Here is a 25,691-nt window from a genome sequence, read left to right on the forward strand (position 1 = left end):
TACACAAAGGTGGCTCATCAACTGAGCTCTCCAACTATCGGCCTATTGCCTTACTCTCTCCATTAGCTAAAATAATGGAGAAATGTATACACAGACAACTGCTTGACCACCTACTACAAAATAATCTACTTGCAGATTGTCAACATGGCTTTAGGCCTTACCATAGCACAACAACTGCCCTGCTATCCTTTCTCTGATTCTATAAACAAAAAACGTAACAATAACACCTTTTCCTCTGCTCTATTTATTGATCTTTCTAAAGCTTTTGATATGGTGAACCATCCCATACTTATTGACACTCTAAAAGCCCATTCACTAAACCCACAAGCATTACAATGGTTTAAATCCTATTTAGAAAATAGACAGCAAGCAGTTCTCTGGAACAAGAATATTTCTTCATCCCTCCCTGTAAACATTGGAGTACCACAAGGTTCTATCTTAGGGCCACTTCTAATTTCCATATTTATTAATGACCTACATACTAGTATTTCTCAAGCCACCTGCATACAGTATGCAGATGACTCCACCTTAATTTGCTCAGCCAAGTCTATAACCTCTCTCCAGTGCCTCAGCCAAACAGTATTTAACTGTGTTGAAAACTGGTTCACAAAACACTGCCTTCTGCTCAACCCCAAGAAAACTAAATTATTGCTTTTTTTCTCCTACTCACAAGACACCTCAACTGCACTTCACAGTAACCTCTAACAATGGAACCATCATATCCCCTGATACTACAACCAGTCTTCTAGGTGTTACAATAGACAACAACCTTAGCTACAATGACCATATTAATTCCACTATAAAGATGGTAAACAAAAAACTAGGGACCTTATACAGAATCAAATCCTTCCTTACCCCTGCAGCCAGAAACACTATAGCCCAAACCCACCTAATCTTCACCCTGTTCTATGCTTCTGCTATCTATACTAATCTTTCTAAAACCAACCTTACCAAACTCTCCACCTGTTATAACAACACAACCAGATTTGCTTCTGGTACCCCATTTAGAACACATCATTGTCACAACCTCAAACAGCTGGGTTGGTTAGAACTACAGAACCAATTACTTTTTCAACAACTTGTTATCACCCAAAAGATCCTATACTACCCTAAAAATACCCCAATCCTCACTAATCTCATCTCCCCTTACAAAAATCTTGCAACTCTATGCTCAGCAAATACACTTCAAATCTCTTCCATTAAATCCAACAACAAAGCTGGGGACTCGCTCTTCTCAAACACCATAGGAAAGAGCTGGAATCATCTTCCTTCTGAACTTTCCAACCTTACTTCTACTCTACGTTTTAAGAAGAACCTTAAAGAATATCTTAAATCCCACTGGCTTTGTCCCTGCTCCAAACCTGACTGATATCTCTTGCCCCCTCATGCTCTTTCTCAAAAAAAAAAAAAATTGTTGTTTTACTTTATCTATCTTCTGTTTTATTTTTTGTTTTTCTCATAGTATTTGATTCTAGCCTAAATTTGCTAAATAACTCTGTATAGTTAATTTTGTAACAAATTTTATTTTATTTTAATAAGACTTTATTGTATTTCCTTGTCATTGTTGCTGCTCGGAGCTTTTCTCCCCGGGCCTCTACTGAAAATGGACATGTATCCAGTTAGACTAGCCCGGTCAACTAATGTAAAATAAATAAATAAATACTGTTACTGCTCATGAATTGCTATGTATCATGTACGAATGCTGAGGAGCTTCTGAAAAAAAAGGAAATATGTAGTATATGCATCAGGTTACAAAAGTCAAAAACAGTTCCAAGAAACTCAGGACATTATACTCTGTGGACAACAGCAAAAAGTCCCTCCATTCTGTCTTAAAACAGCCATTTTCCTTTTTGAACTCACAGACATGGTTTACTAAATACGACAAATCACAATCAGAATTCACAGTACATAAAGAATGAGGTCATCTTGTAAAAGTTAAACTCCTTTTGCAAAAAAAACAGGTTTGATTCTGGTCATATCAATAAAGTGTCACACAGTTGTTAAATGTGTTGTGCCTCTGTTTTTTTCTCTTATAGAGAGAATACATCTCTGTTTCTAGCAGGCAGCATTATCTATGCATAAAATCATAAAAAGTAAAATAGAAATAATGCTGGAAATACCTTTAATTCAACAACTTCAAACAGGCAGTACACATCTATCTGTTTTTTATAAGCTTCAATGTTGTCTATGCCACCCCGGTGAATGCGACTTAAATATTTGCAATTGTCAGCCATGAAAAACACTTTCCCATCTTGACTATGCAGCTGGAACTCACAGAAAACATCTGGTACATCTTTAGCTGGCTCTATGTAGTCAATGCCACTGCGGTGAAAACGACTAAGGTACTTGTTCTGAGGGGTCTTGATATAAACCTTTCCACTTGTAGCTGTAAGCAATAAAAAGTGGCAGCTGGAGTCAAGGCTGGATTTTGCTGCTTCAATATTGTCTCTGTCACTATAATTAATTACACTCCAGAAACATCCATTGTCTGCCTTCAGTGCAATAATCGCCTTTGGAATCATTTCAACCTGTCAGAAACAAAACAGAAGTTGCACCTTATAGAAACAAAAGAGAAATACATAGCCCTCATCCTTGCAAAGTAAATAAATGACCATCAGGCAAGTTTTTTTTTTTGAGCAATGCATTCATAATTTTCATATATAGCCATCTCACAGGAAAAATTTATATTAATGGAAAAAAAATGTTTTCATACCCACAGATAAGCCATCAGTTAGTACATATCAGATTTAAGTATTTCCTTTATGCTTCCACAGATCCTGCAAGTCTGTGATTAAAATCTTTGTCACATGATGAGATCTGGTTTGATTGCAAAGCTTGCACCATTCAGTTTTCTGCCACTGTCATTTTTTACGTACTTACATTTTTGCTTTACTTTACATAACTAAGGCAATGATGTAATTCTCAGAAATTAATTGCAACACAACTATTAAACTGGTATAAATTATTTTGGCTACAGCAGTTTTTCATCTTCTGAAATATCCTATGTTTATTTAATGTTTTTATTTGCAAATTAAGGCACTATTATTGAACCTAAACTGTAAATGTCTAACACTTCATTTATAATAGTAAGCTGCAGTGAAATAAAAGCACTGTGCGTTACCTGCTTTTCAAGTGCAATTGGCTTGAAGGGGTCAAGGCTGCTCACATAGCTAGTTCTACAGGCTACAGCCAGCATTAACCACAGTGTGATCAGCTCTGTCGCTCACATAGTTAGTTCTACAGGCTACAGCCAGCATTAACCACAGTGTGATCAGCTCTGTCAGAGTTAGAGTCATTTAAAAAGTGAAGGATCATCCAAGCTAGACCCAACAGTGTGCTTCATTAGAAAGTATGGTGCTTTCACATTTCACAGTTTTAAATTACTAGATTACCCAATTTGTGCTTCTAGGATTCCTGCTGTATTTTCTTAGAGATGAGAACTTTGAATAGCAAAAGTTTTTCACCCATCCCCTGAGGTGCAGCAACCTCAGAGGTGGTACATATAGAAGGGATGTGCACCCTGCAAAAATGTAATTAAAATATTTATATTTTTTTTGAATTACGGCCATTCAAAAATCCTGTTTTCAAAACTCTGATAGGAAGCTGGCCTTTTAAAGCAATGTGTTTATACTCCTAAGTACACAGCAGCATTTAATGAGTTAAGTGTCACAATGCACTTGTATTACTTTCATTCCTTATTTAAGATAGTTTTAATAAATAAAAAAAAAAAAATAAAAAAAAACTTAGTAAACTTTTTTATTAAAGCACATCACAAATAAATTTAATGTATCCCTCAGGTGACGTTAACTGAGGAATAATGTGAGGTGTGTTCAGACTTTAATGGAGGTGTCTTTGCACATCAGATGCTGTGCCCATTACAGTCTGTGGGCGCACAAACAAGCTTTCCATAAGTTAACATCGCTGAGGTTATAGTCTACTGTTTAGCCTCAATGACAAAAACATAAGGAAAACAGTATTTTTCAAAAATGATTATCAAAAAAGGAAAAGCCGCAAACATCACAAATGGAGTGAAAATGCTGCTGGCACATCATGCACCACATACTGGCATTTATCTTTTAGAGCAAATCATTTTAATGCAATAATCTTTGGGAAAAAGAAGTTACGTCTTACCATAACATTCCATCTGAGTTGTTGATCTTCTTCCAGTCATCACTGATGGGTTCAGTTCCGAGCCCTCGGAACCAAGTCGACCTTATACCAAGCTCGCATACACCAAAAACTCTCGAGCTAAGCTGCTATCCACAATGCCCTTCTCTCGGTCATCTTAATTCGAGTTTGCATGCAACATATAGAAGAAACAAAGACAGAGGCCATCTCTGCGCAGAAACCCTGAAACACCACAAGGACCCAGAAGATCTGCCAGGAGCCTTTGGTGGGAGGGTGTGATGAATGGAAGATGATCAACAATTCAGATGGAACGTTATGGTAAGACATAACTTCTTTATCTGAAGTTGTTAATCTTCTTTCTATTCATCACTGATGGGACAGAATCCCAAGCTACATAGAGAACCTGGGTTGCCCTTATGGAAGAACATTCCTGAGAACCATTGAGCCGAAGGCCACTTTTCCCCTGGAGACCAGATCCAATTTGTAATGCTTGATGAAGGTATGAGGTTTAGCCCAAATGGCTGCTGCACAGATGTTATCCATGGAAGCCCTGGAGTGGAACACAACAGAAGCTGCGATAGCCCTAGTTGAGTGAGCTTTAATTTGAGCAGGCTTAGATTCATTCGTAACAGAATATGAGAAAGTAATGCAATTTCCAAGCCATTTTTGATAAAGTAACTTTAGATACAGTACACCCCATTCTAGGGCCAGAAAAAGAAATGAAAAGTTGGTCCGACTTGCGAAAGGACTTAGTTCTGTCCAGGTAGAAATGTAGTTGTCTATGAACGTTCAATGAATGCAGGCAGTATTCACCCTTGTTACAATAGTTTGGAAAAAATACAGGGAGCTCAATGGACTGACTGATTAATAGAGAAGTTGGAAACCACCTTGGAGAGAAAGGATGGATTAGTCCGAATTGATACTCTGTCCTTATGGAAGATCAGGTACAGGCTCTTGATGCATAATGCTTGCAACTCAGATATGCATCTGGCAGATGTGACTTCTACCAAAAACAAAGATTTCCATGACAGGAATTTTAGATCACATATCGCAGCGGGCTCAAAGGGGGGTAGAGAGAGAGACTGGAGAACCCGGGAGAGATTCCATGCCTCCACATGCTGCCTGATAGGAGGTCTGCTATGGAAAATTCCCTTGAGAAAAGTCTTGCAAAGTCTGGTTGAAATAAGAGGGACTCCATCTGAACCATTATGGAAATTGGAAATAGCTGCTAAATGGACTCGAATGGTGAAAGCCGATGCCCCATTGTCAAACAACTCAGAAAGATAATGAAGAATAGCAGCTGTAGGAGTTGAAAAAGGATCTAGCATCCGATTATGTGACCAGATAGCAAATCTTTTCCATTTGTCTCTGTAAAGTTTTCTGGTGGATGGTTTATGGGAGGTCAAAATAATATCTTGGACAGATGAGGAAAGGGTTTCCTGCCTGGCAACTAATAGAAGTAGAGAAGCCAAGCTGTCAGCTTGAGAGAGTGGATAGATTTGGGGGAGTCCGCCCTTGTGGGTGAGATATTATTTTCTGACGAGTGTCCAGGATCCAAGAGGTTGTAACAGATGAGGTCGGAGGAAGGGAAACCACACTTGATGAGGCCAGAAAGGGGCAATGAGGATTACTTTGCATCTCAACCAAATAGCTTTCCTTAGAAAAAGGGGTATCAGAGGATAAGCATAGAGGAGACCTGCAGGCCAATCGTGAGTCAAAGCATCTCTCGGTGATTCCCCTTGAGGGGGAAAGAGGGCAAAGTAGCTGCTGCATTTGTTGTTTAAGGGGGGAAGTGAAAACATCGCAGCATGGCTGGCCCCAACGGCTGAAAATTTCTGCTGTCACGGATTGAGAGACCACTCGTGAGGACAGAAAATGCATCTGCTCATCCTGTTCACAATCACGTTGGAGCTCCCCGGGATATGCGTTGCGATTAAAAAGCGGTTGGAAGCTATCACCCAATGCCAAATTCTCATGGTCTCATGACATAGGGGATAGGATTTGGTCCCTCCCTGTTTATGTACCAGACGACAGACATGTACGACTGGATAGCAATCATTCCTGATAGAAGGAGCGGATGGAATGCTTGCAACTCTAACAGCACCACTCAACACCAGGACATTGATATGCAAGTTGACCTCTAAAAGCTGGACCACGTGCCTTGGACCATCTTTCCCTGGAAGTGGCCCCCCACCCTTTCAGGGAAGCGTCCGTGGTCACCGTGGCGCTGGGTTGGGGGAGCCTGGAAGGGGCGACACCAGAGATTTTCGTCTGTACTCATCCACCAGGGGAGATCTTGTTTGCAGGAGTTGGTGATGAGGACCTGTGAGCTCAGGGGATGAAGTCTGGATATCCAGTGGGCCAGAAGGAGCCATTGTAGTGGTCTCATATGTAATCTGGCTAGGGGAACAATTGGGATGGCTGCCGCCATAGACCCCAGAGTCTGTAGAACTAACTTCCCTTGAAGACACCTTCCTTCGACAGAGTATCATTTGTACTTGTGCCCTTAATCTCTGAAGTGAGGAGGAAGACAGACTAGGCTTGAGTGAGTGTTGAATACTGCCCATATAAATTCCAGGAAAAAAAAACTCACAAAGTACTACAAACTTTGAAAAAACACAATACTTATCTGGAGAGCTCGGTGAAATGCTGCTATATGGCTGCGCGGTAAACAAGATATGAGGTAACTGAGAGAAGGGCATTGTGGGTAGCAGCTTAGCTCGAGAATTTTTGGTGTACGCAAGCTTGGTATAAGGCCGACTCGGTTCAGAGGGCTGGGAACCGAACCTATCAGTGATAAATAGGAAGAAAATTAACAACTTCAGATGATCACTTAAAACAATAAATTACTACATTTAAGTGATCAGTTTTTCTGTTTCCCATGTCCATGCCAGATTTCCTGCTCTTTTGGTAGGTCATGAAATACTTCTATATAAAGCTACGACCATTATGCTATCCCTTCAGCTGATGGCATCTAAATACCACCGACATATCCGCTGCATTCTGGAAAGATTTCAGTGATTATTGGCTGACATGAACCTGCTTTTGTCGTTTTTTTTTTTTCATTAAAATGCATTTTCTAATGAAAATTCTCTTCAAATAGATGAAACAAGGGTGTCTTCTCTCCCTACATCTATGAATAAGTATTTTTGTGGCAGACAAACTGCACCCGAAGACGATCACATCAAGTGTTTGTTTTCTTTGGCTCCTGAAGATAAGTTAGTCTTGAGAGTTATATGAATAGTGGCAGCCAGACTGAAATGAAATACAGCTTTGCAATGCATGCAGTTTGGCGATTATGTACCAATATTGCAGAAAAGATGAACCAGTTAAGCACTTGTATACCACAAGACCTGATCCTAACAACTGATAAGCACTCCAGCTTCAGTTGTTAAGATTGGGTACTGTGCTAGTTAGTTAAACCTACCAGTATGAAGAAGCAAATGACAGCAGTAGCAGAATTAAAAGTAGATTTCTTTCTGCCTGCTGTCAGTGCCAGTAATTTGTCTCTGACTTTCCATAAATAATACAATGTGTTACATTATCTTTCTGACAGTACTCGCCAAGTTGGCGGGCCACTTACTGCTTTTTTTCTTCTGTAACTAGAAGTATATAGAGTAGATGAAGCTCCACACACTATAAAGAATTAATCTCCTCTCTGATCATAACCCTTTATTATGCGTTCTCAACATGGATGCCAAAATTCAAATCTCAAGATGAATTTCTTGGCATTCATGTATCGAACACAAGTCGGCTACTATCGGAGACCCATTCATAATCCTCTGTTATCATTGTCACAGCTTATAGAGGGATCAGCTAACAACATTTTCATTTTTTTTTTCCAGCAGGAAGATTACCGATAAGTGTGCCCAGATTAGTGGCAAATGATGTCACTGATCCTTAACATGAATAATCCTGAAAAACCTGACATGTTCAACTCAATTACTCATATAATGAAAAAGATGTTAGAGGGAAAAGTACTAAATTACAAATATCAGAATGAATTTTTTCCTAGTAGATGTTAGGCAATACAACCAAATGCAAATTTCTATATTTCAAACCAAAGAATTGTTTGCATTCAGTGACGCATGAATACAGCAACTATATGTTGCCTCTAAAAATAAATGTCATAGTACTCTTTTGTTATGAAATAAAGGAATATTGTGAAATACTGTCTAAGAGAAGCAGTTAGTTTGTCCTTGCTTTGTTATATTATTCTGTAAGGAATACAGCATTGTTTGTGTACTGTACGAATGAAGACATGAGAACCAGTACACTGGGAGAATGTGCTGAAATGCAACAAAAGCAGTCTGAATAATGATTGTACTATTCCTCTGCCAATCAAGGATATGAATTATAATTAGAAGAACGTTTTTGTAACTAGACTGTACTGTGTTTATGTCTGTAGATTTGCTATGTTAGATTATATTAGATTACATTAGGCCTTGCTTTATGCTGCCAATCTATTCTGAACAACAAATGTCTTGCTTTGAACTGCTTTTGTGCCTTAGTGAATTTACTAATGATGGACAGTAAAAGGGAACCTCAACACTGGCATGCTCAGCCAGTTTTTCTAAAAGAATCTATCATGTTATCTCTTCAGCCTGCATCAAAAAAGGAGATAAGAGGGGGAAAAGAGAGGCAACAGCCAGGGTTGAAGCCTTCTAAATTTTATAAGGCTGATGTCTCATTAAAGAAAAAGAAGAAAACTAAACATACTTCCCCAGCTCCTAAGAGCCCACAGAATGAACAGCAATCCGTTACTCAGGCATCATTTAGTTCTTTGACAGCTTTAAAACCTCCTCAACAGATATCTGTTCCAGCTCCCCCTTGGTTCTCTACCCCACTTAAGACACCTAGAGAACAGTATTCCTCGGAGGAGGCAGATTCAGAAGAGAAATCCCTGGCTTATTCTCAGATTCTTCTTCCTCCGTTCCATAATCCAAAGAGAGGTAATCTACCAGTCTTGGCACTCCCTTTGTAGAGATTTATTTTGGGGACACAATGTCTAGGATGATAAAGTCCTTTAAATAGGAATGTGCTCAAGTCTCTGACATACAAAAAAGGTATTATGGGCTCCTGCAGATAGATTCTTCCAGACCTTCTGCTGTCCATCTGGTTTTGGCTGCTTTGTTGGATGCTTTTGCTAATGTCTCTAAGGCTCCAGATTCTCAGCCCCCTGTTCCCAGGAAGCCTGACAAGTTTTATAAGGTGTTTGAGGACTGTAAATTGTTGTAAATGTGTCTTTCTGCTGACCACTCGGTAATGTCTGTAGCTTCTGACAAACCACCCCAATTGCTTTTTTCTCTTAAATTATTGCCTTCTGATAAAAACAGCAAAAACATGGGAAAGTTAGTCAAGAAGCTTTATACTTCTGGTACCTTGGCTTTTAGGGCTGTTAATTACCAGATCCATATGTCCATGTACCTGTTGGCTTTCCTTTCCCAGCCTTGTCAGGTGATTTCTGATCTTCCAAACTCTGAAGGCAAAACTTCTGCTCTTTCCTTGTTTGGGACTTCCTCTCAGGTGTCTCATCATTCTATCAAGTGTAGTTATGATGCAGCAGATGCTTCCTCTAGGGCTGCTGCTTGTGTGTCTGTGATGAAGAGGTATTATTGGCTTACGCTTCAATCTTTTGCCTGATGATATTAAGGCTAAGTTGATGGATGCCTCCCTGGATACTAAATACTTGTTTGATGAAGCTGTGCTGATCCAAGTCCCTCCAGGAAAACAGCATGACTTTAAAGGAACCTAAACATGTAATAGTGGGAACTGAGGTTGGGTGGCACAATCCCAGAGTAATCCTATGGGCTAGGCTTGTAAAGGCCCCAGGGCCATTAGCCTAGTGCACACACCTATTTGTTTCCCCTGTGCCCAAAGTTTAGAGAAATTACCCTATTAAGCCAGCCTTTGTTCATAGGCAATCTTGCCCTCCTCCTAAGAGTACAAAAGGTAGCAAGTGGGCTCCTCCTGCGAAGGCTACTCAGACTGCTATGCCTCAGAAGTCTCCTTTTCCTAATAAACCAGGCACTGTCTGACTATTCTATTCTTCCCAGCCTCCTCTTCATCTCTCTCTCACTTCCTGTTTGGCTAAAGATTACCTCAAGATTCCTGGGTTCTGTCCATTATTCACCAGGGATATTTTATGGTCTGGAAATCCTTTCCCCCTTTTACTGGTGTTGCTCAGCCACCGCAGGAACAAGCATCCTTTTTTCCAGAGGTGCTTCGGGATCTTTTTATTCAAGGTACTATTCAAGAGGTGCCTGTGCCCCAAAGGAGCAGGGGTTACTCCAGGACGTTTCTAGTGCCCAGAAATAGGGTACATGGAGACCCATTCTAGATCACTCTCATCTAAACAGTTTTCTGAAGGTGCCCTTCTTTTGAAAGTTGTCCATTCAGACCTTATCTCTTTTGTTTCCCCACATGTATATGGTGTCTCTGGATCTCAAGGAGGCTTATCGCAATATCCCGATCCATTACCATTCCAGGAAGTTTTTACACTTCTCTGCTGCTTCCTGGCATTTTCAGTTCTCTGCTTTGCCCTTTGGCCTTTGCACTGCCCCAAAGGTATTCACCAAATGCCTTGCTCCTGTAATTGCTTTTTTGCAAATTTCTGGGGATGCAAGTCTTTCCTTACTTGGATGGCCTCCTGTTTCAGGCAGCCTCTCCCGAGATCCTGTTGCAAAATCTTCATTTTGCCATTTCCCTTCTGCAAAGCCTGGGGTTAAACAAACTTCAAAAAATCTTTTCTGACTCTTTCTGAAGACCATGTTTTTCTGGGACACAGGATCAAGACTGTGCCTATGTTGGCATTCCTGCCTTGCTCAACACTCATTTTCTTCTTTCAAATTCTTATTCCTCTGGCTTCTATAACAGCCAGAGAATTTCTGGGAGCTCTGAGGTTTATGGCATCAATCATCCCCTATCGTCCTCTCTGATCAAACTCCACATGACAAAGTTTCAGTGGTTTCTGAAGTCTGTTTGGCTTCAACATGCGCATCCCCTAGAATCTGTAGTTCCTCTTCTACCTTGTCTCAAGAAGGAACTTCACTGGTGGATTCTCTAAATCCAGGGCTCCCTTTTCATCCCCCTCTTCCAACACAGGAGCTGTTCACAGATGCTTCAGATGTAGAATGGGCAGCAGCTTTTGGCTCGATGCAAGTGCAGGGGGTTTGGTCATCTCTCCAACAGAAAGAGCACATCAAAGAGATGAGAGGTCTTATGCTTTTCATCCTCTTCTCCTAAGGACCTCTTAAGGTGTTTTACAGGCAATACCACTGTGATATGGTATGTAAACAAGAATGGGGGTACAAGATCGTATCCTCTTTACCCGTTGGCACTCCTGGTGTGGGAACTTGCTATCCAGTATCAAGTGACTCTTCAGGCAGTTTTAATCTCTTCACGTCAAAACCTTGTGGCAGACACACTGAACAGGTCCATAGCTCAATCCCATGAATGGATGCTTCACAGGAATGCATTTCTGGACATTGTCCATCAGTGGAGTATTCCTCAAAAAGATCTTTTTTCCTCCCCTCTGAATAGGCAACTTCCTTTATTTTGTAGAGTCCCAGGACTGCTGGTTTGGATGGTGGATGCCCAAACTTTTTCTTGGAAGGGGGCTGTTTATTTATGCTTTCTTTCCCCTTCCCCTCATTCCAAAAAGCCTCATCAAAATTTAACAGGATGCTATGAAAATCTTATTGGTGGCTCCATTTTGGCCAAGACAACATTGGTTCCCTTTTTATTTATTTTATTTAAGATTTGTTGACCGGGAAAGTCAGACTAGGACACAACCTATTTTCAGCGGAAGCCCGGGAAGAAACGCTCCAGACACGTCTTTGGATTGTGGGAGGAAACTGGAGTACCCACTGGAAACACACGAGAATGCAGGGAGAACATGCAAACCCTGCACAGAAGGCACCCCAGCCGAGAATTGAACTGAAGAACCTCTTACTGTGAGGCTACAATGTTAACTGCTGCACCACTGCGCCTCCCTCTTCTGCATTTATCCAAGGGCAATCGCCACAAGTTACCTCATACGGTGGACCTACTCACACAGGATAAGGGATCTCTCATCCATCCCCACCTGTCCACTCTTCAATTAACACTGTGGGTGATAAGATTTTGATTTTGCATTGACACCTTTTTTTCTGAGGACGTGCTTAAAATCCAGCAAGAGGCCAGGAAACCCAATACTAGGAAATCCTATTTACCCAAACGGAAGAGGTTTTCTGTTCGGTGTCTTTCTCGTAACCTGGATCCACTTTCTGTGGATGTTCATTTGCTTCTCTCTTACCTGTGGGAATTGCTCAATGCTGGGTTGTGTTTTCTTCTGTTAAGGCCTACTTAGCTATTACAGCTAGTCTCCCTTTATCACCTCCTTTAGCTTCTACATTTGAGGCTAGACAATTCCTTAAAGGGGTCCTTCATAACAGGCCTCCCAAGAAGCATACTCCTCCTCCCTGTGATCTTCATTTTGTATTGAAAAAATTGACTCTGCTTCAGCTCCCTTACAATATTGCTCCTTGAAGACTGTTCTTTTGTTAACCCATACTTCTGCCAGAGGGTTGTTGGAACTTCAAACCCTTATGGCTCATCATCTTTTTTTTGGTGTTTCATAAGGACAGGGTGTCCTTGCATACTAATCCTCTTTTATGCCCAATGTGGTGAATGAGTTGTCCTTTAATCAGTCTATTCACTTGCCCACTTTTTCCTTTCTTTGCAATCTGAAAGTGAGAAGGTGCTGCACACATTGGATGTGCATAGATAACTCAGATTTTATTTGGATAAGACGAAGACTATTAGAAAATCTGATCAGCTCTTTGTTTCCTAGGTCCTTAGGATTAGCTGTGTCCAACCAGACTAGTACTTCTTGGATTTCAAAAGCTCTTTGTTATTTCTTTCATTGTAAGAGCCTTCCTTCTTCTGTTAAGGCTCATTCTACCAGAACTGTGGCCTTTTCTGGTACTTTTTTCAAGGGTTTGAATAGTAACTCAATTCTTGAGGCAACTATCTGAACTTCTGTGCACACTTTTACCAAGCACTAAGCTTTCCTGAGCTAGAGCTGGTTTTGTTAGGGCCATCCTTCATGGTTTCCTAGAGATATCTGCTGGTCCTTCCTCCTTTTCTTCCTGAGCTTTGGCCCTCTCCCTACTGGAATGAATTCTGCAACAGTAAATGGAAGGATATATAGTACAGTTGTGTAAAATCTTACCATAATGGTAGATGTTCTTCTTTTCACTGTTGCAATATTCACTCCCTCCCTCTGCGCCCTGGTCCATTTCTCTTCTGGACATATTGTTTACCTCTTTTCTCCTTGGACTAGCATTCCTACTAAAGCTCTTAGTTCTAAGGATAGTACATCTGGACGTCACTTTTATGCCCTATGCTACATGAGTAGCATAGGTGTGATGTACGGTATACCTTAAAGCAACCTAAAGGATTTGGTGCACTGGCCAGACATCGGGCTACCCTTGGCTGGGGATCCCTACTGTAATGACTGCTGCAACACTGAAAAGGACATCTACTGTTTTGGTAAGATTTTACACAACTGTAATGACAAAAAGGGTCCTTCCTGTCTTTAAAGTTGACAGCTTCTGAGAAGCTTGAGAAATTACAACTGTTACGACAAAAAATTTCAAAGTTTGACTTTTTTGCAGTAAAGAGTTTAGCCATGACCTGGTTAAAAGTCTCTCTGCAGTAGTACATGGCAGTTCATCACATGGTCTTTGTTCTGAGTTGCCCAACAAATAGGAATGAAAATGTATGTTGCAATTTAAAAAAGTAAGACAGCATTCTGCCTTGCAATACTGTCAGTATGCCAGATCAGTCATAATTATAAATCACCAGCAACTTTTCATGAGTTTAAAAGAAAATTAATCTCATGGGTAGTTAATTATGACATTACAAGATGCTAAATTCAATTTCTTTCACTTCTATAAAGTTTTGGCCAGGACTTTAAGATTTTCAAAGCTGCTGTGTCATTTTCTTTTGATGTCGAAAAGAACAATGAGAAAAAATGGTTAATGCAGATGATACAGTACATGGTTTCTTTTATTTATTTTATTTACATTTGTTTACTGGAAACTTCCGACTGGACACAGGTCTATTTTCAGCAGAGGCCTGGGGAGAAAAGCTCCACGTGCATACATAGAGTTACATTATAGAACTTGACAAACAGAAAATAACAGAGCAGAATATAAATAATAGTAATGAAATACAATTAAGACAGTAGAGACATATGATACAATTAAAAACATATATTGGAACGGTAAAGATTACATTATTCCATCAAAATGTAACATAATCGAGGGAGTATTACTAGATCAACAAGCTCAACTGCATACAGTTACGTGACTTTAATATTTGTTGGAGTGTATTTTAGTCAAGAAAGGGGCATGGGCAGAGCCAGTGTAGTTTTAGATGAGACTTGAATGCAGTCTTGAACTGCCAGCTAGATGACAAGGAGGTAATAGAGGTGGAGAGGTTGCTCAAAAGTTTGGGTATGACATAAGAGAATAATGTTTCACCTGAGGAATTGCTGGGTTTGGTGACAACATTGGCTGCAGTGTGTAAAAGGTATTTTCCTGTAATTTTCAAACACAGGGAAAATGCCGGTTGCATGAAAGTCAATGTGCCCCAGCTCAAAAGAATCATTTTCTTAGTTAAAGCTATTTGCTCACCCAAAATTTTTGACAGAGTATGCTGCAGGGAATTTTTAAATTCTAACCAAAAAAGAAAAAATGGCCAGCACTCAAAGGAGGAACATAAATAATTTAATATGATGCTCACCATTCAAAGGTGCATGCATAAGCAAACACCCAACACAGACTGACCGGTTTCGGCATAAAAGCCTTCTTCAGTGAATACACACACATATAATCACAGCAATTTATATAACAGCCCATCCTCTAAGCCCCTATATGATCGGATATGTTACAAATGCTCATTAAGACCGGGAGAAAATAAACTTCCCAGTCTTCTAATCCAACAATTCTCTCTCTCATTTAATACACCATGCCAATGACAAACATGAAATGTGCAGTGGGATGTTTTATGGAATGTTTATAAAGAGCACTGGACAACCTCTTGTTCCTCATATCACTTACGTGGTCAGAAATACATAATCTAAGAGGTCTGTCCCACATAAAAAGCAGAACGGGTGCATTTGGCCAAATAGATCATCCAGTCAGTGGACTACTGCACAAAAATTGAATGTCATATACTTTGGACGTATTTTTACTAGTAAATTGTCTAGATTTCAGGACATTTTTACAAAACAAACAATGGCCACAAGGTCCACAACCTGTAAGTTTGCCACCATTAATCATAGACTGATATAGGTTCATAGGTTCATACTAGGCTATCTGCCCTAGGGCATTTATAAGCCTAGCCAGAATGTGTTTGGCTTTCGCCACCCATTTTAAATTTATTTTGCTATGCCCTTTTTCGAGGTTAGTATACTGTGCCTCTGTCTAACAGTGACACAGAAGTGATACCTGGGGTAAACCTACGATCTCCCATCCACTCATCAAGATTCCTCTTGAAGAGAGTCAATGAGGGACTCTGCCTAACCTGGACTGGGATTTTACTCCAGAGTGAAGGGAGCCTCTGGGTTATGAATCTGTCCCTCCAGCATGTCCTATTTATTTCAGTGCTGAGGTTCAAGTCTCTCGTCTGCGTAGCTCGATGGGATTTGGATTTTCTGAGGTGCAGCATGTCCATTAATTCCGGGTTGGACATGGCTTTATACGTCAGGCACAGATCGCCTCTGAACAGGCGGTATGCCACTGAGTAGAGCTGCAGTTTCTTTAACCGGGCAGCATATGGCATCTGTTTGAGCCCTTTGATCCTCTTGGTGAGGTACTTTTGGGGTCTTTCCAGTTGCTGCAGGTGTCTAGTAAGGTACATCCCAAAAGGGGCATTATACTCAATTATGGGCCTGATGAGGGATGAGTAAAGAGGCACGATGACCTCCATTGATCTAGATGTGAATCCCTTCATGATTAGGTGGGCTATATAAAATGTTTTTCTAACCACTTTGGCCACGTGGTTGTCAAATGAGAGATTGCTATTAACTTGGGTCCCCAGGTCCCTAATTACTTCTTCTGTACTTAATGGATTACCACCTATGTGGTAATTTGTGGGCACTTTGTTTTGCCAAAGGGATGACTATACACTTTTGGCATTTAGCTTGAGGCCATGGCTCTGGCACCAGTTGTCTGTTTCTATGAGGCCCTTTTGGAGGATGCTTGTGTCGGCTGGAGAGTCGATTATGGCGCCCAGTTTGCAGTCATCTGCGAACTTGGTCAGCCACAGTCCTTCCATGTTGGCCTGTACCTCCGAGAAATATATACCGAACAAGAGAGGTCCCAGGACTGAGCCTTGTGGGACACCACTTGTAACTGGTTTGGAGTCTGACATGGCTCCAGCAATTCTAACCATGTGGGTTCTGTCCTTGAGCCAGTTTGCAATCCATCTAGTGACATAGGGGTTTATATTTAAGCTGTTGAGCTTATCTATAATGCCCGAGTGGGGTATTGTATTGAAGGCTTTTGCGAGGTCCAGGTAGGCTGTGTGGACCACCTTCCCCTCGTCAATGGCCATGGTGACTGTTTCAAAGAAATCAACCAGGTTTAAGAGGCAGGATCTGCCCTTAAAGCCGAACTGGGTAGGATCCAGTGTCTGTAGGTCCCAAATATCTTTATTTATGAGGTCCATGATGATCCTTTCCATAGCTTTGCAGACCAAGCTAGTCAAGCTTACGGGGCGATAGTTTCCAGGATCCATTGAGGCACCACCTTTATGGAGAGGGACCACTGTTGCTGTACGCCACTCTTTGGGCACATATCCTGTAGTAAGGCTGAGACTGAACAGTAGTTTTATGTTTGGGTTTAGCTCTTCTTGGAGTTCATGTAGGACGCAGCCCGGGACACCGTCTGGTCCCATTGATGCTGTGTTTTTTGCTTTGGAGAAGGCGGCTCTTACCTGAGCATCTGAGATGTCAGGGGGGCAGCACTCTGCTGGGATAGATATTTGCCATTTTGGTGGGGAGTGGGAGGGAGTTTGCGCTGAACCTGTCAGCTAGGATGTTGGCAATGTCTGTGGGTTCAGTGTATTTTTTGTCATTTTGGACTAAATCTGAGCATATCTGGGAATTACCACCCAGGTTCCTAACATAACTAAAGAAAGCCTTGTGATTATCCTTAGTGTCCTGTGCAATTTTTCTCTCGAAGCTGGCCTTAGACAATTTTATGAGTGCCCGTAGTTTTTTGCTAATACTGATCAGTGATGCCTTCCCTTTTTGGGATTTTGCTCTATCATTTAGTAGCTTCCTCCTTCTATTGTATAGTTTGTTTATGGCTGGGGTCCACCAGACAGGATGTCTGTCTTTGGATGATTGGGTCTTGGTTTTATTTGGGATTGCATGATCCATGCATTCCTGAAGGTGTTCAAAGAATGCCTTTATAAAGGATTCACCGGTCTGGGCCGTATTTTCCACAGGCCCAGGGGCTTTGAAGGATTCCACCTCGGTTTTGAGGAGTGTGAAATTTGCTTTAGATAAGTTTTTCACTGTGGTTTTCTGGGCAGGGGGTGGGGTCGGGATGTGAATATCCAGTGAGATTAGTTTATGGTCTGATCTTACCAGTGAGGGATACACTTCTGGTCTGGAGCATAGAGTCCCCATGTTGGTGATAATCAGGTCCAGTATGTTTTTCCCCTCTTGTGGGAGTGGTAACAAATTGTTCCATAGCATTTGAGTTTATAAATTATAGGAACCTTTGGGCTAGGGTGTTGGAGCTAGAGTAATGCTCCCAGTCTATGTTTGGGTAGTTGAAGTCGCCCAATATAATGGTGTTTGGAGAGACCTTCATATTTTCCAGTGTTCTCAGGAAGGCTGAGTGGGGTTCCTGGGTTTGGGAGGGTGGTCTTTAGCAGGCTATAAACTGGAAGGCAGTTTTACCCACTGTTAGTTGCACATGGATAGTCTCTGATGCTTCCTGCATTGCCACCAACCTGGAGGTGTGGGTATCTTTGATGAATATCGATACTCCCCCTCCTTTTGTGGTTCGGTCCAAGTTATGGGGCCGAAAAGCATGGTATGAGGTATAACCTGGTAGTGCTGGGGTGCTCTCGGGAGCCCTGAACCAGGTTTCTGTTACTGCACAGATATCGATGTTCTCCATGCTAAGGAGAATTTCAGTCGTGCATCTTGAGGTTTAGACTTCTGGCGTTGAGTAGCATTACTCTTAGTTTCTTATCCCTTGTGATACCTATGGAGGTGGGTTTGTCTTTTGAGCCTTGCCTAAAAAAGGCACTATGGGAGTAGCAAGAGCCTTTGCCAATATCCGAAAGCCCAGGGGTGACAGGTGCAAGCCATCCCTAGCAAACATCGTGGCTTGTCGAGCATATCATCCCAAGCTGACAGGCATTGGATCCCCTTTGAATGACACCAGTACTTAAGCCAATTGTTGAAATTGATCATCTTGTCTTCATATTGTGGCATCATTCTTGGTGAGGATAAGATGCTACTCAAGGTCAGGGTCATACCGGCCTGGGCTACATGCTCAGAGAGCTCCTTTATGTCTCTTTTCATGTAGTCCAGGGAGGTACCTCTCAGGTCATTCACACCAGCATGGACAATGACTGAGTCATATTTGTACTTGCCTTGCAGTGACCTGAGTGCTTGTGTTATGTGGTGGATCCTAGCGCCCGACAGGCTGCTCACCATGAACCTCTCCTTGTTCAGCCTGGTGAGCGGGACGTCAGTGTGCCTGATGATAGAATCACCTATTACAAGTGTATCAGGTGTGTTGTTTAATCTTAAGGGCTGTGACTGTTCGGCACACTGGCTTTGTGAGATATGTGTTGCAAGTGTTTTGTTTAGGGTTAGCGGTTGCTTGGGTGTCTGCTTTGGAGGTCTCTGCTGCTTAGGCAGATCTTTATTTAGAGCCTCAGAGTATGTTTTTGTGTGATTACGTGTTTGGTTTGCTGTCGTGGTAGGTCTATGTGAGACTGGAATTGTAGTGAGTGTGGTTTCCTTCTCTTCATGATTGGTTATGCCAGTACTGAGTTGAGAGAGCTTAGCCTCCAGTTTGGCTATATGGTTGCATCTCTCACATGTGTTGGAATTTGTTGGGAGGAGGAGAGGGTTGTCTGTGTACATGAGGGAGTTTAACATTGCCTCAAGATGCCTGCATCTGCCTATACAGAGTAAACACTAAACTTGTTCTTATTTTTGTAATGATTGAAAAAATTTCCTAACCTCTTGCCTTCACGAAATGAGATTGAACATCTGGAGGTTAAAAGATCACACAACCTGTCATCTGCAAGCAAAATATCCCAGTGTTTTTGAATAACATCCATAAAACTACAGGTATTGCGACCATAGGTAATGACCAATCTAATTGTATTGTTGCTAGTCTGATCCTTATGTTTCTATTTCAAAAGGGCTGACATATCTTGTCTGGATGCCCAACCACTAGCCTGAAAAATACATTCCTTGTTGTACCAACGTGCAACAAATCTATTAACCAAATCTTGTTTATGATGCTCATATGACTGATCAACGGAGGAAACATGACGCATATGCAAAAATGAGAAGTTATGTACCTACCATAACGTTCCATGTTAGTTGTCTTCTTCTCGCCTTCTTTCTTGCTGGATGGGCTCGGAGCCGATCCTCGGCTCCGACTCGGCCTATGCTCGAGAGCTATTTCTACCGGCTCGAGGCTACCCTACATCCCACAATGCTAGGCACTAACTACCCAGTTCTCGTTTGATAGCTGAAACCATAGCAGTTCTGATCTCCAAAATAAGGAGAAGAAACCTCACTCTTAAGACACATAGACCTATAGCTTACCAGTAAAAGATAGCCAAGGGGGCTAATACTGAGGCATAAAGAAGATCCCTGAGGATCCTTAGGTCTGTCCAGGCTAGGGGGATGGGGGGTGGGACGCAAGAAAGAAGGTGAGAAGAAGGCAACTAACATGGAACGTTATGGTAGGTACATAACTTCTCAATGTTAAGTTGTCAATCTCGCCTTCATTCTTGCTGGATGGGACCGAGTCCCTAGCACCTTCACCCTGGGTGGCTCATCGGAACAGACTCTTGAGAAAGGTGGAACCAAAATTAGCCCGGCTTCGGGAGGCCATGTCTAATTTGTAGTGAGAGATAAAGGTATGAGGAGAGGCCCATGTGGCTGCCGCACAAATGGAATCTATTGGTAATCTAGCCTGAAAAGCTATTGACGTGGCTAATGCTCTAGTTGAGTGAGCCCTGGGCCTTGACGGAAGCTTTTGGCATCTGAGGTCATAGATGAAAGTAATCACAGAGGCCAGCCATCTAGAAAGGGTTACTTTGGAAACTGGAAGGCCTTTCTTCCCTGCCGCATAAGATAGGAAGAGCTCAGATTTCCTGGCTTGCTTGGTTCTATCCAGATAGTAACGGAGCTGACGATGAACGTCCAGAAAATGCAGCTTTTGTTCTGCTCTGTTGGAGTAGTTGGGAAAGAAAACTGGGAGATTGATAGTCTGGTTTAAGTTCGCCTCAGAAGAAACCTTGGGTAAAAAGGACGGGTTTGTCCTGAGAGACACTCTGTCTTTATGAAAGACTAGATAATGTGGATAAATGCAAACGCATGAAGCTCTGATACTCTTCTCACAGATGTTATGGCGACTAGAAAAAGAGTCTTCCAAGAGAGCAACTTCAAAGAGCAGGAAGCCGCAGATTCAAAAGGGGGAAGAATCAAGGAAGTTAAAACCAAATTTAAGTCCCACTGTGGTGGGGGGTCTGTGATTGGGGGCTTAAGCAAAAAGATACCTTTAAGAACGGTTTTACAAAGCTTATGGGACATGATACTGGAGTCCGAAAAGCCTACATGAAAGTTCGAAATAGCCGCTAACTGTACTCTGATGGTGGAGGAAGAAGACCCTGAGTGAAACAGTTCGGCTAAAAAGTCTAGGAGTGATTGGATAGGGGCAGTAAAAGGATCCCTATTTCTAGCTCCTGCCCAGAAGGAAAAACGCTTCCATTTGCCGGCATAAATCCTTAATGGGAAATAAGGGGAAGCCTGGCTAGGGCTGGAATTGGAGCAACCAAGCTGTGAGGTTGAGAGATTGGAGGGAGTGGTGCAGCTGTCCCGACTGATGGGTCAAGAGATCTGACACTGGGTCCAGATGCCAGGGCTGCCCCAAAAGGTAATGATGCAGGAACAGAAACCATATCTGTCGAGGCCAGTAAGGAGCAATGAAGATCATCGTGGCTCTCAAGGTGGTAGCTTTCTGAATCAACTGAGTGATTAATGGAAAGGAGGGAAAGGCATACAGAAGTCCCCGGGGCCAATTGTGGACTAGAGCATCTCTGGGGGAGTGGCTGGGAAGAGAGTGAAAAAGTCGTGGCACTTGCTGTTTTGAGTTGTTTCAAAAAGATCGCAGCAAGGTCGACCCCATTTCTGAAAAATTTCTTCCACTACTGCTTGCTTGAGAGACCATTCGTGTGGCATGAGAATGGCTCTGCTCAACCTGTCCGCTATGATGCTGGATTTCCCGGGGATGTGCATTGCTATCAGAAACCGCTGAGAGGAGATCGCTCACTGCCAAAGTCTGAGTGCCTCTCGACATAAGGGATAGGACTTTGTTCTGCCCTGTTTGTTGATGTACCACACTACGGACATATTGTCCGTCTGAACTGCAATAGTCCCGATGGGAAGAGAGTCCTGAAGGGTTTGCAATGCTAAAAGTACTGGTCTCATCTCCAAGACATTTATGTGCAAGTGGCACTGGAAAGGTTGCCATGTGCCCTGGACCGTCCTGCCCTGAAAACGCCCCCCCACCCGATCAGGGAGGCGTCCGTTGTCACCGTGGTGACCGGGGGAGAAGGAACAAGTGGTCTGCCCTGAAGGACTTGAGGGTAGACCATCCACCAAGAAAGGTGTTTCTTGCAAGACAGGGTTATTAAGATGTTGTGTGACATTGGAAGTTGTTGAAAGGACCACTGAGAAAAAAGCATCCACTGAAGGATCCGCATATGAAAGCGAGCTAGGGGAAGTAGAGTAATGGCTGCCGCCATGAGACCTAATACCTTCAGGACAAATCTGGCCTGGATTTTGTTCTTCTGAAGGAGGATGTGAACATGCCTGCGAATATCTAGAACTCTTTGCTTGGTTAGTTTTGCGGAGAGCCGGACTGTGTCCAAGGTGGCGCCTATGAAGGTAATAGACTGACAAGGCGACAAGGGAGACTTTTCGAAATTTATGGAGATACCTAGCCCTTTGCAAGTATGAATGGTGTAATCTCTGGAGAGGAGAAGCTGACGCCTGGTGGTGGCAGTGAGGAGCCAGTCGTCTAGGTATGGAAACACCTGGAATCCTTGACGCCTCAGGTGAGCCCTAACCGCTGCCATGCATTTGGTGAACACTCGGGGGGGCTGTAGTGAGACCAAAGGGCAGGGCCCTGAACTGGTAGTGACTGGCTCCCAGCCGAAAGCAGAGAAACCTCCTGGGGCGCCTGTGCATCTTGATGTGGTAGTAAGCATCCTGAAGGTCTACTGAGCACATCCAATCGTCCTGACCCAGAAAGGGTAGAATGGACTGTAGCGTGACCATCCGGAACTTCGTTCTTCTTACAGACTTGTTTAGTCTGCTGAGATCCAATATTGGTCTCCAGTCCCCTGTCTTTTTTGGTACCAAAAAGAACTTGGAGTAGATTCTGGATCCTTGCTGGTCTGCTGGGACTGGCTGGATGGCTCTTTTTGTTAGCAGTTTTGATATTTCTAGTACTGCTTGTTCCCTTAGACTGGGTGGAACGTCTGGAAGGGGTCCTTTTGGCTGAGTTGGGGTGTGGATAAAGGGAATTTTGTAACCCTCGGATATAATCGACCGTACCCATTTGTCTTGGGTGAGTGAAAGCCAGGCTTCTGGGTACAGTGATAACCTTCCCCCAACTGCCTCCGAAGGCGGACAGTCGGGCAGCTTCTCAGGGATGCTAGAAGGGTTTGTCAGAGAGAGACTCTCTGCTACCCTGATTTTGCGGACCTCCTCTGCCCCTAGGGCGGCGTCTGTTATTGTCCCCCCCCTGCCTCTAGAGGGAACTGACCTCTTGCGTCAGGCGCGACCTCTTGTGGTTTACGGAACCACATTTTCCCACCCTTCTGACCCTTAGGATATGGTCTAGACGGGGTGGAAAAATGGACTCCAACGGCAGAGAGAGTCTTGCCTTCTTGCTCGCATTAGGTCAAAGTATCCTTCACCTGAGGTCCAAACAAAGCTGAACCATCAAAGGGGGAGCTAGTGAAGGGTGCCTTGAAGGGGTCTGCAAAGTTACAAAGCCGCATCCAGGTGTGACGCCATAAGGCCACTCCTGTGCTTGCAGCCCTTCTCACCCCATCGGCCGCATAGGAAATAAGCCACATGGAGGAGTTGACAATGGAATTCAGGGTTGCCAGCTGGGAGTTGATTTTGTCCTGAGACCCTGCAGCTGTTGGATCCTGTAGGGCCTCACCCACTTCTTTGAGCATGTCTCTTTGAAGGCGGGTGAAGTGGCACAGATAATTCAGCGACCGCATGACAAAGGTCGCTGAAGAAAACATCCGCTTGCCATACCTATCCATAGTCCTAGACTCCTTGTTAGAAGGATGGACAGGTACTGAAGGATCAGCCAGTTCCTTCTTAGTGGCTGCAGCCAACACCATGGCATCAACCGGGACAGCCTTGGCTAAAAACTGTTTGTCCGAAGGAGCTGTTATGAATTTTGAAGGCCTCCGTGGGGTAGGTTCCATCATATCAGGGGCCGTTCACGCCTTCCGCGCCACCACTTCCATGAGGGGGTCAAAGGGTGGAGACACCCAGGAGGTGGAAGGGCGAGAGCCAAATGCCTCTAGGTAAACCGACTCGTCCTCGGAAGGATTAAGGGTAGACCAGTTCCCCCTCTCCTTGAGGATCTCAAGGATGTCTGAAAAGGAGACATCCTCAGAGGGGGACCATGGGACCCTTCCAACTCATCCAAGTCGGTATCCGATGTAATGGACTCAGGGGAGTCCACATGCTTCCTCGTACATTTCCTCTTCCGAGGGGGTTCCCCTGACGGATCAGGGGAAACCTCAGAAGAGGAGGATATTCCCAATGGGGAAACCTGAGGCGTTGGATCTCTATGGTCAGGAATGAGTGGGTGGGTAGAGACCGCAGCAGGCACTACAGAGGGAGGAGCTGAGGGAGCCGACCGTGGAGCAGGCATAGGGGCCAGCACGCTCCTCATGACTTTGAAGGCGCCCCTATCAGGCAGGGTAGAAGGTCCCCGCTCCTAAGAGATAAGGACCCCTCCTGGCACCGAGAGGGACGGCTCTGAAGCCGATGGGGCCGAACTTACCAGCGCCGAAGCTCCGAGAGGGAGAACGGCGTCGGACAAGGGTCTGATGCCACTCACCCCCTCGGAGCACACGAGGAAGTCCATGCACCTGGATCCCTCCAAGGATGGGACCATGGAAGAGACCAGAGCCAATGACGGAGCCGAAAGGTGAGGTATCAGCTCCGACGTGTCGACGACCACAGCTCCCACAAGCTCCAGCTCCAAACTCAAGGGAAGAGTCGGAGGAGGAATCGAAGATGAGTGGGAATAGCCACTGTCTGTTGAGAAGTGCCGGAGACTTAAGAAGTCTACTAACCACCCTCTTGAGATCATGGTCCGAGAGCCTGGAAGACCTAGAGGAATGGGATCGAAGGCTTCGCTCCGAGAGTAAGGGAGACCTCGAAGCAGAGTGAACAGATTCCAAGGACAGAGACCTGGTTTACGGCTGGCAGATGACACAGACACAACTATCAGCGCGGACTTGAGTCCTAGAAACATCGGCTCCGGCTCGAGCCGATGTAGAAGACTGTTTGAGAAACGTCGAATCCAGCCGGAGCCGATGAAGAAGACTGTGTCTTAGAAACATCGGCTCCAGCTGGAGCCGATGTAGAAGCAGTCAGAGCACCCCCAGTCGAAGGCTCTGAACATGGAGCCGACGGCTTGGAAGGAAGGCTTCCCCGACGATGACTTGGCCGGGGAACCTTCAGGCTTTAATAAGCCTCTCAAAATTAACTTATTTCTGCATTCCCGCAGGACTCTTGGACTGAACGCATGACAGAACAAGAGTCCTGCAGGTGCAGAGGGTCCAGGCAATAAACACAAGAAGTGTGACCGTCTGTCAGCGACATTTTCTGACAGCACGAGTCACACTTCTTGAAGCCTGAGACCCTGGTGTCTTTAGACATCCTAAAAAAGGACAAAAATACACACACACACACACACACACACACACACACACACACACACACACACACACACACACACACACACACAGACACCCCTTAACACAAACTAAGTCAGTCACACAAACAATTTAGCCTGACAATTTAAAGAAAAGGGGAATGGGCCCAAACAAGGGGGTTAGGAATTAAGGGATTAAAGGGGACTGGAAGGAAGTTAAGCTAAGAAGGGAAGCTAATGGGATGGTTACCAACAAAAACTATCTGAAAAACTGACTAAAAAAGAGAAATTTAGGAATTATAAAATCCAACCTTCAGAGCC

The 25,691-nt window shown here is 43.5% G+C and overlaps 2 protein-coding genes across 5 annotated transcripts in view; one reads left to right on the plus strand and one right to left on the minus strand.

Moving 5' to 3' along the window:
* Positions 1–25,691, minus strand: part of LOC122791586 — a 761,454-nt gene that overhangs the window by 474,232 nt on the left and 261,531 nt on the right. For all 4 annotated transcript variants that reach the window (XM_044059356.1, XM_044059355.1, XM_044059358.1 and 1 more), the window contains exon 2: positions 2,121–2,528. In XM_044059356.1, the coding sequence (XP_043915291.1) occupies positions 2,121–2,522 (402 nt within the window). In that variant the 5' untranslated portion in view covers positions 2,523–2,528. The remainder of the gene's footprint in view (positions 1–2,120; positions 2,529–25,691) is intronic.
* Positions 1–25,691, plus strand: part of LOC122791585 — a 1,253,805-nt gene that overhangs the window by 439,680 nt on the left and 788,434 nt on the right. The window lies entirely within an intron of this gene.

Source organism: Protopterus annectens, chromosome 17.part0, assembly GCF_019279795.1.
Source record: "Protopterus annectens isolate FY-2018-M chromosome 17.part0, PAN1.0, whole genome shotgun sequence".
In the NCBI taxonomy this organism is placed as follows: domain Eukaryota; kingdom Metazoa; phylum Chordata; order Ceratodontiformes; family Protopteridae; genus Protopterus; species Protopterus annectens.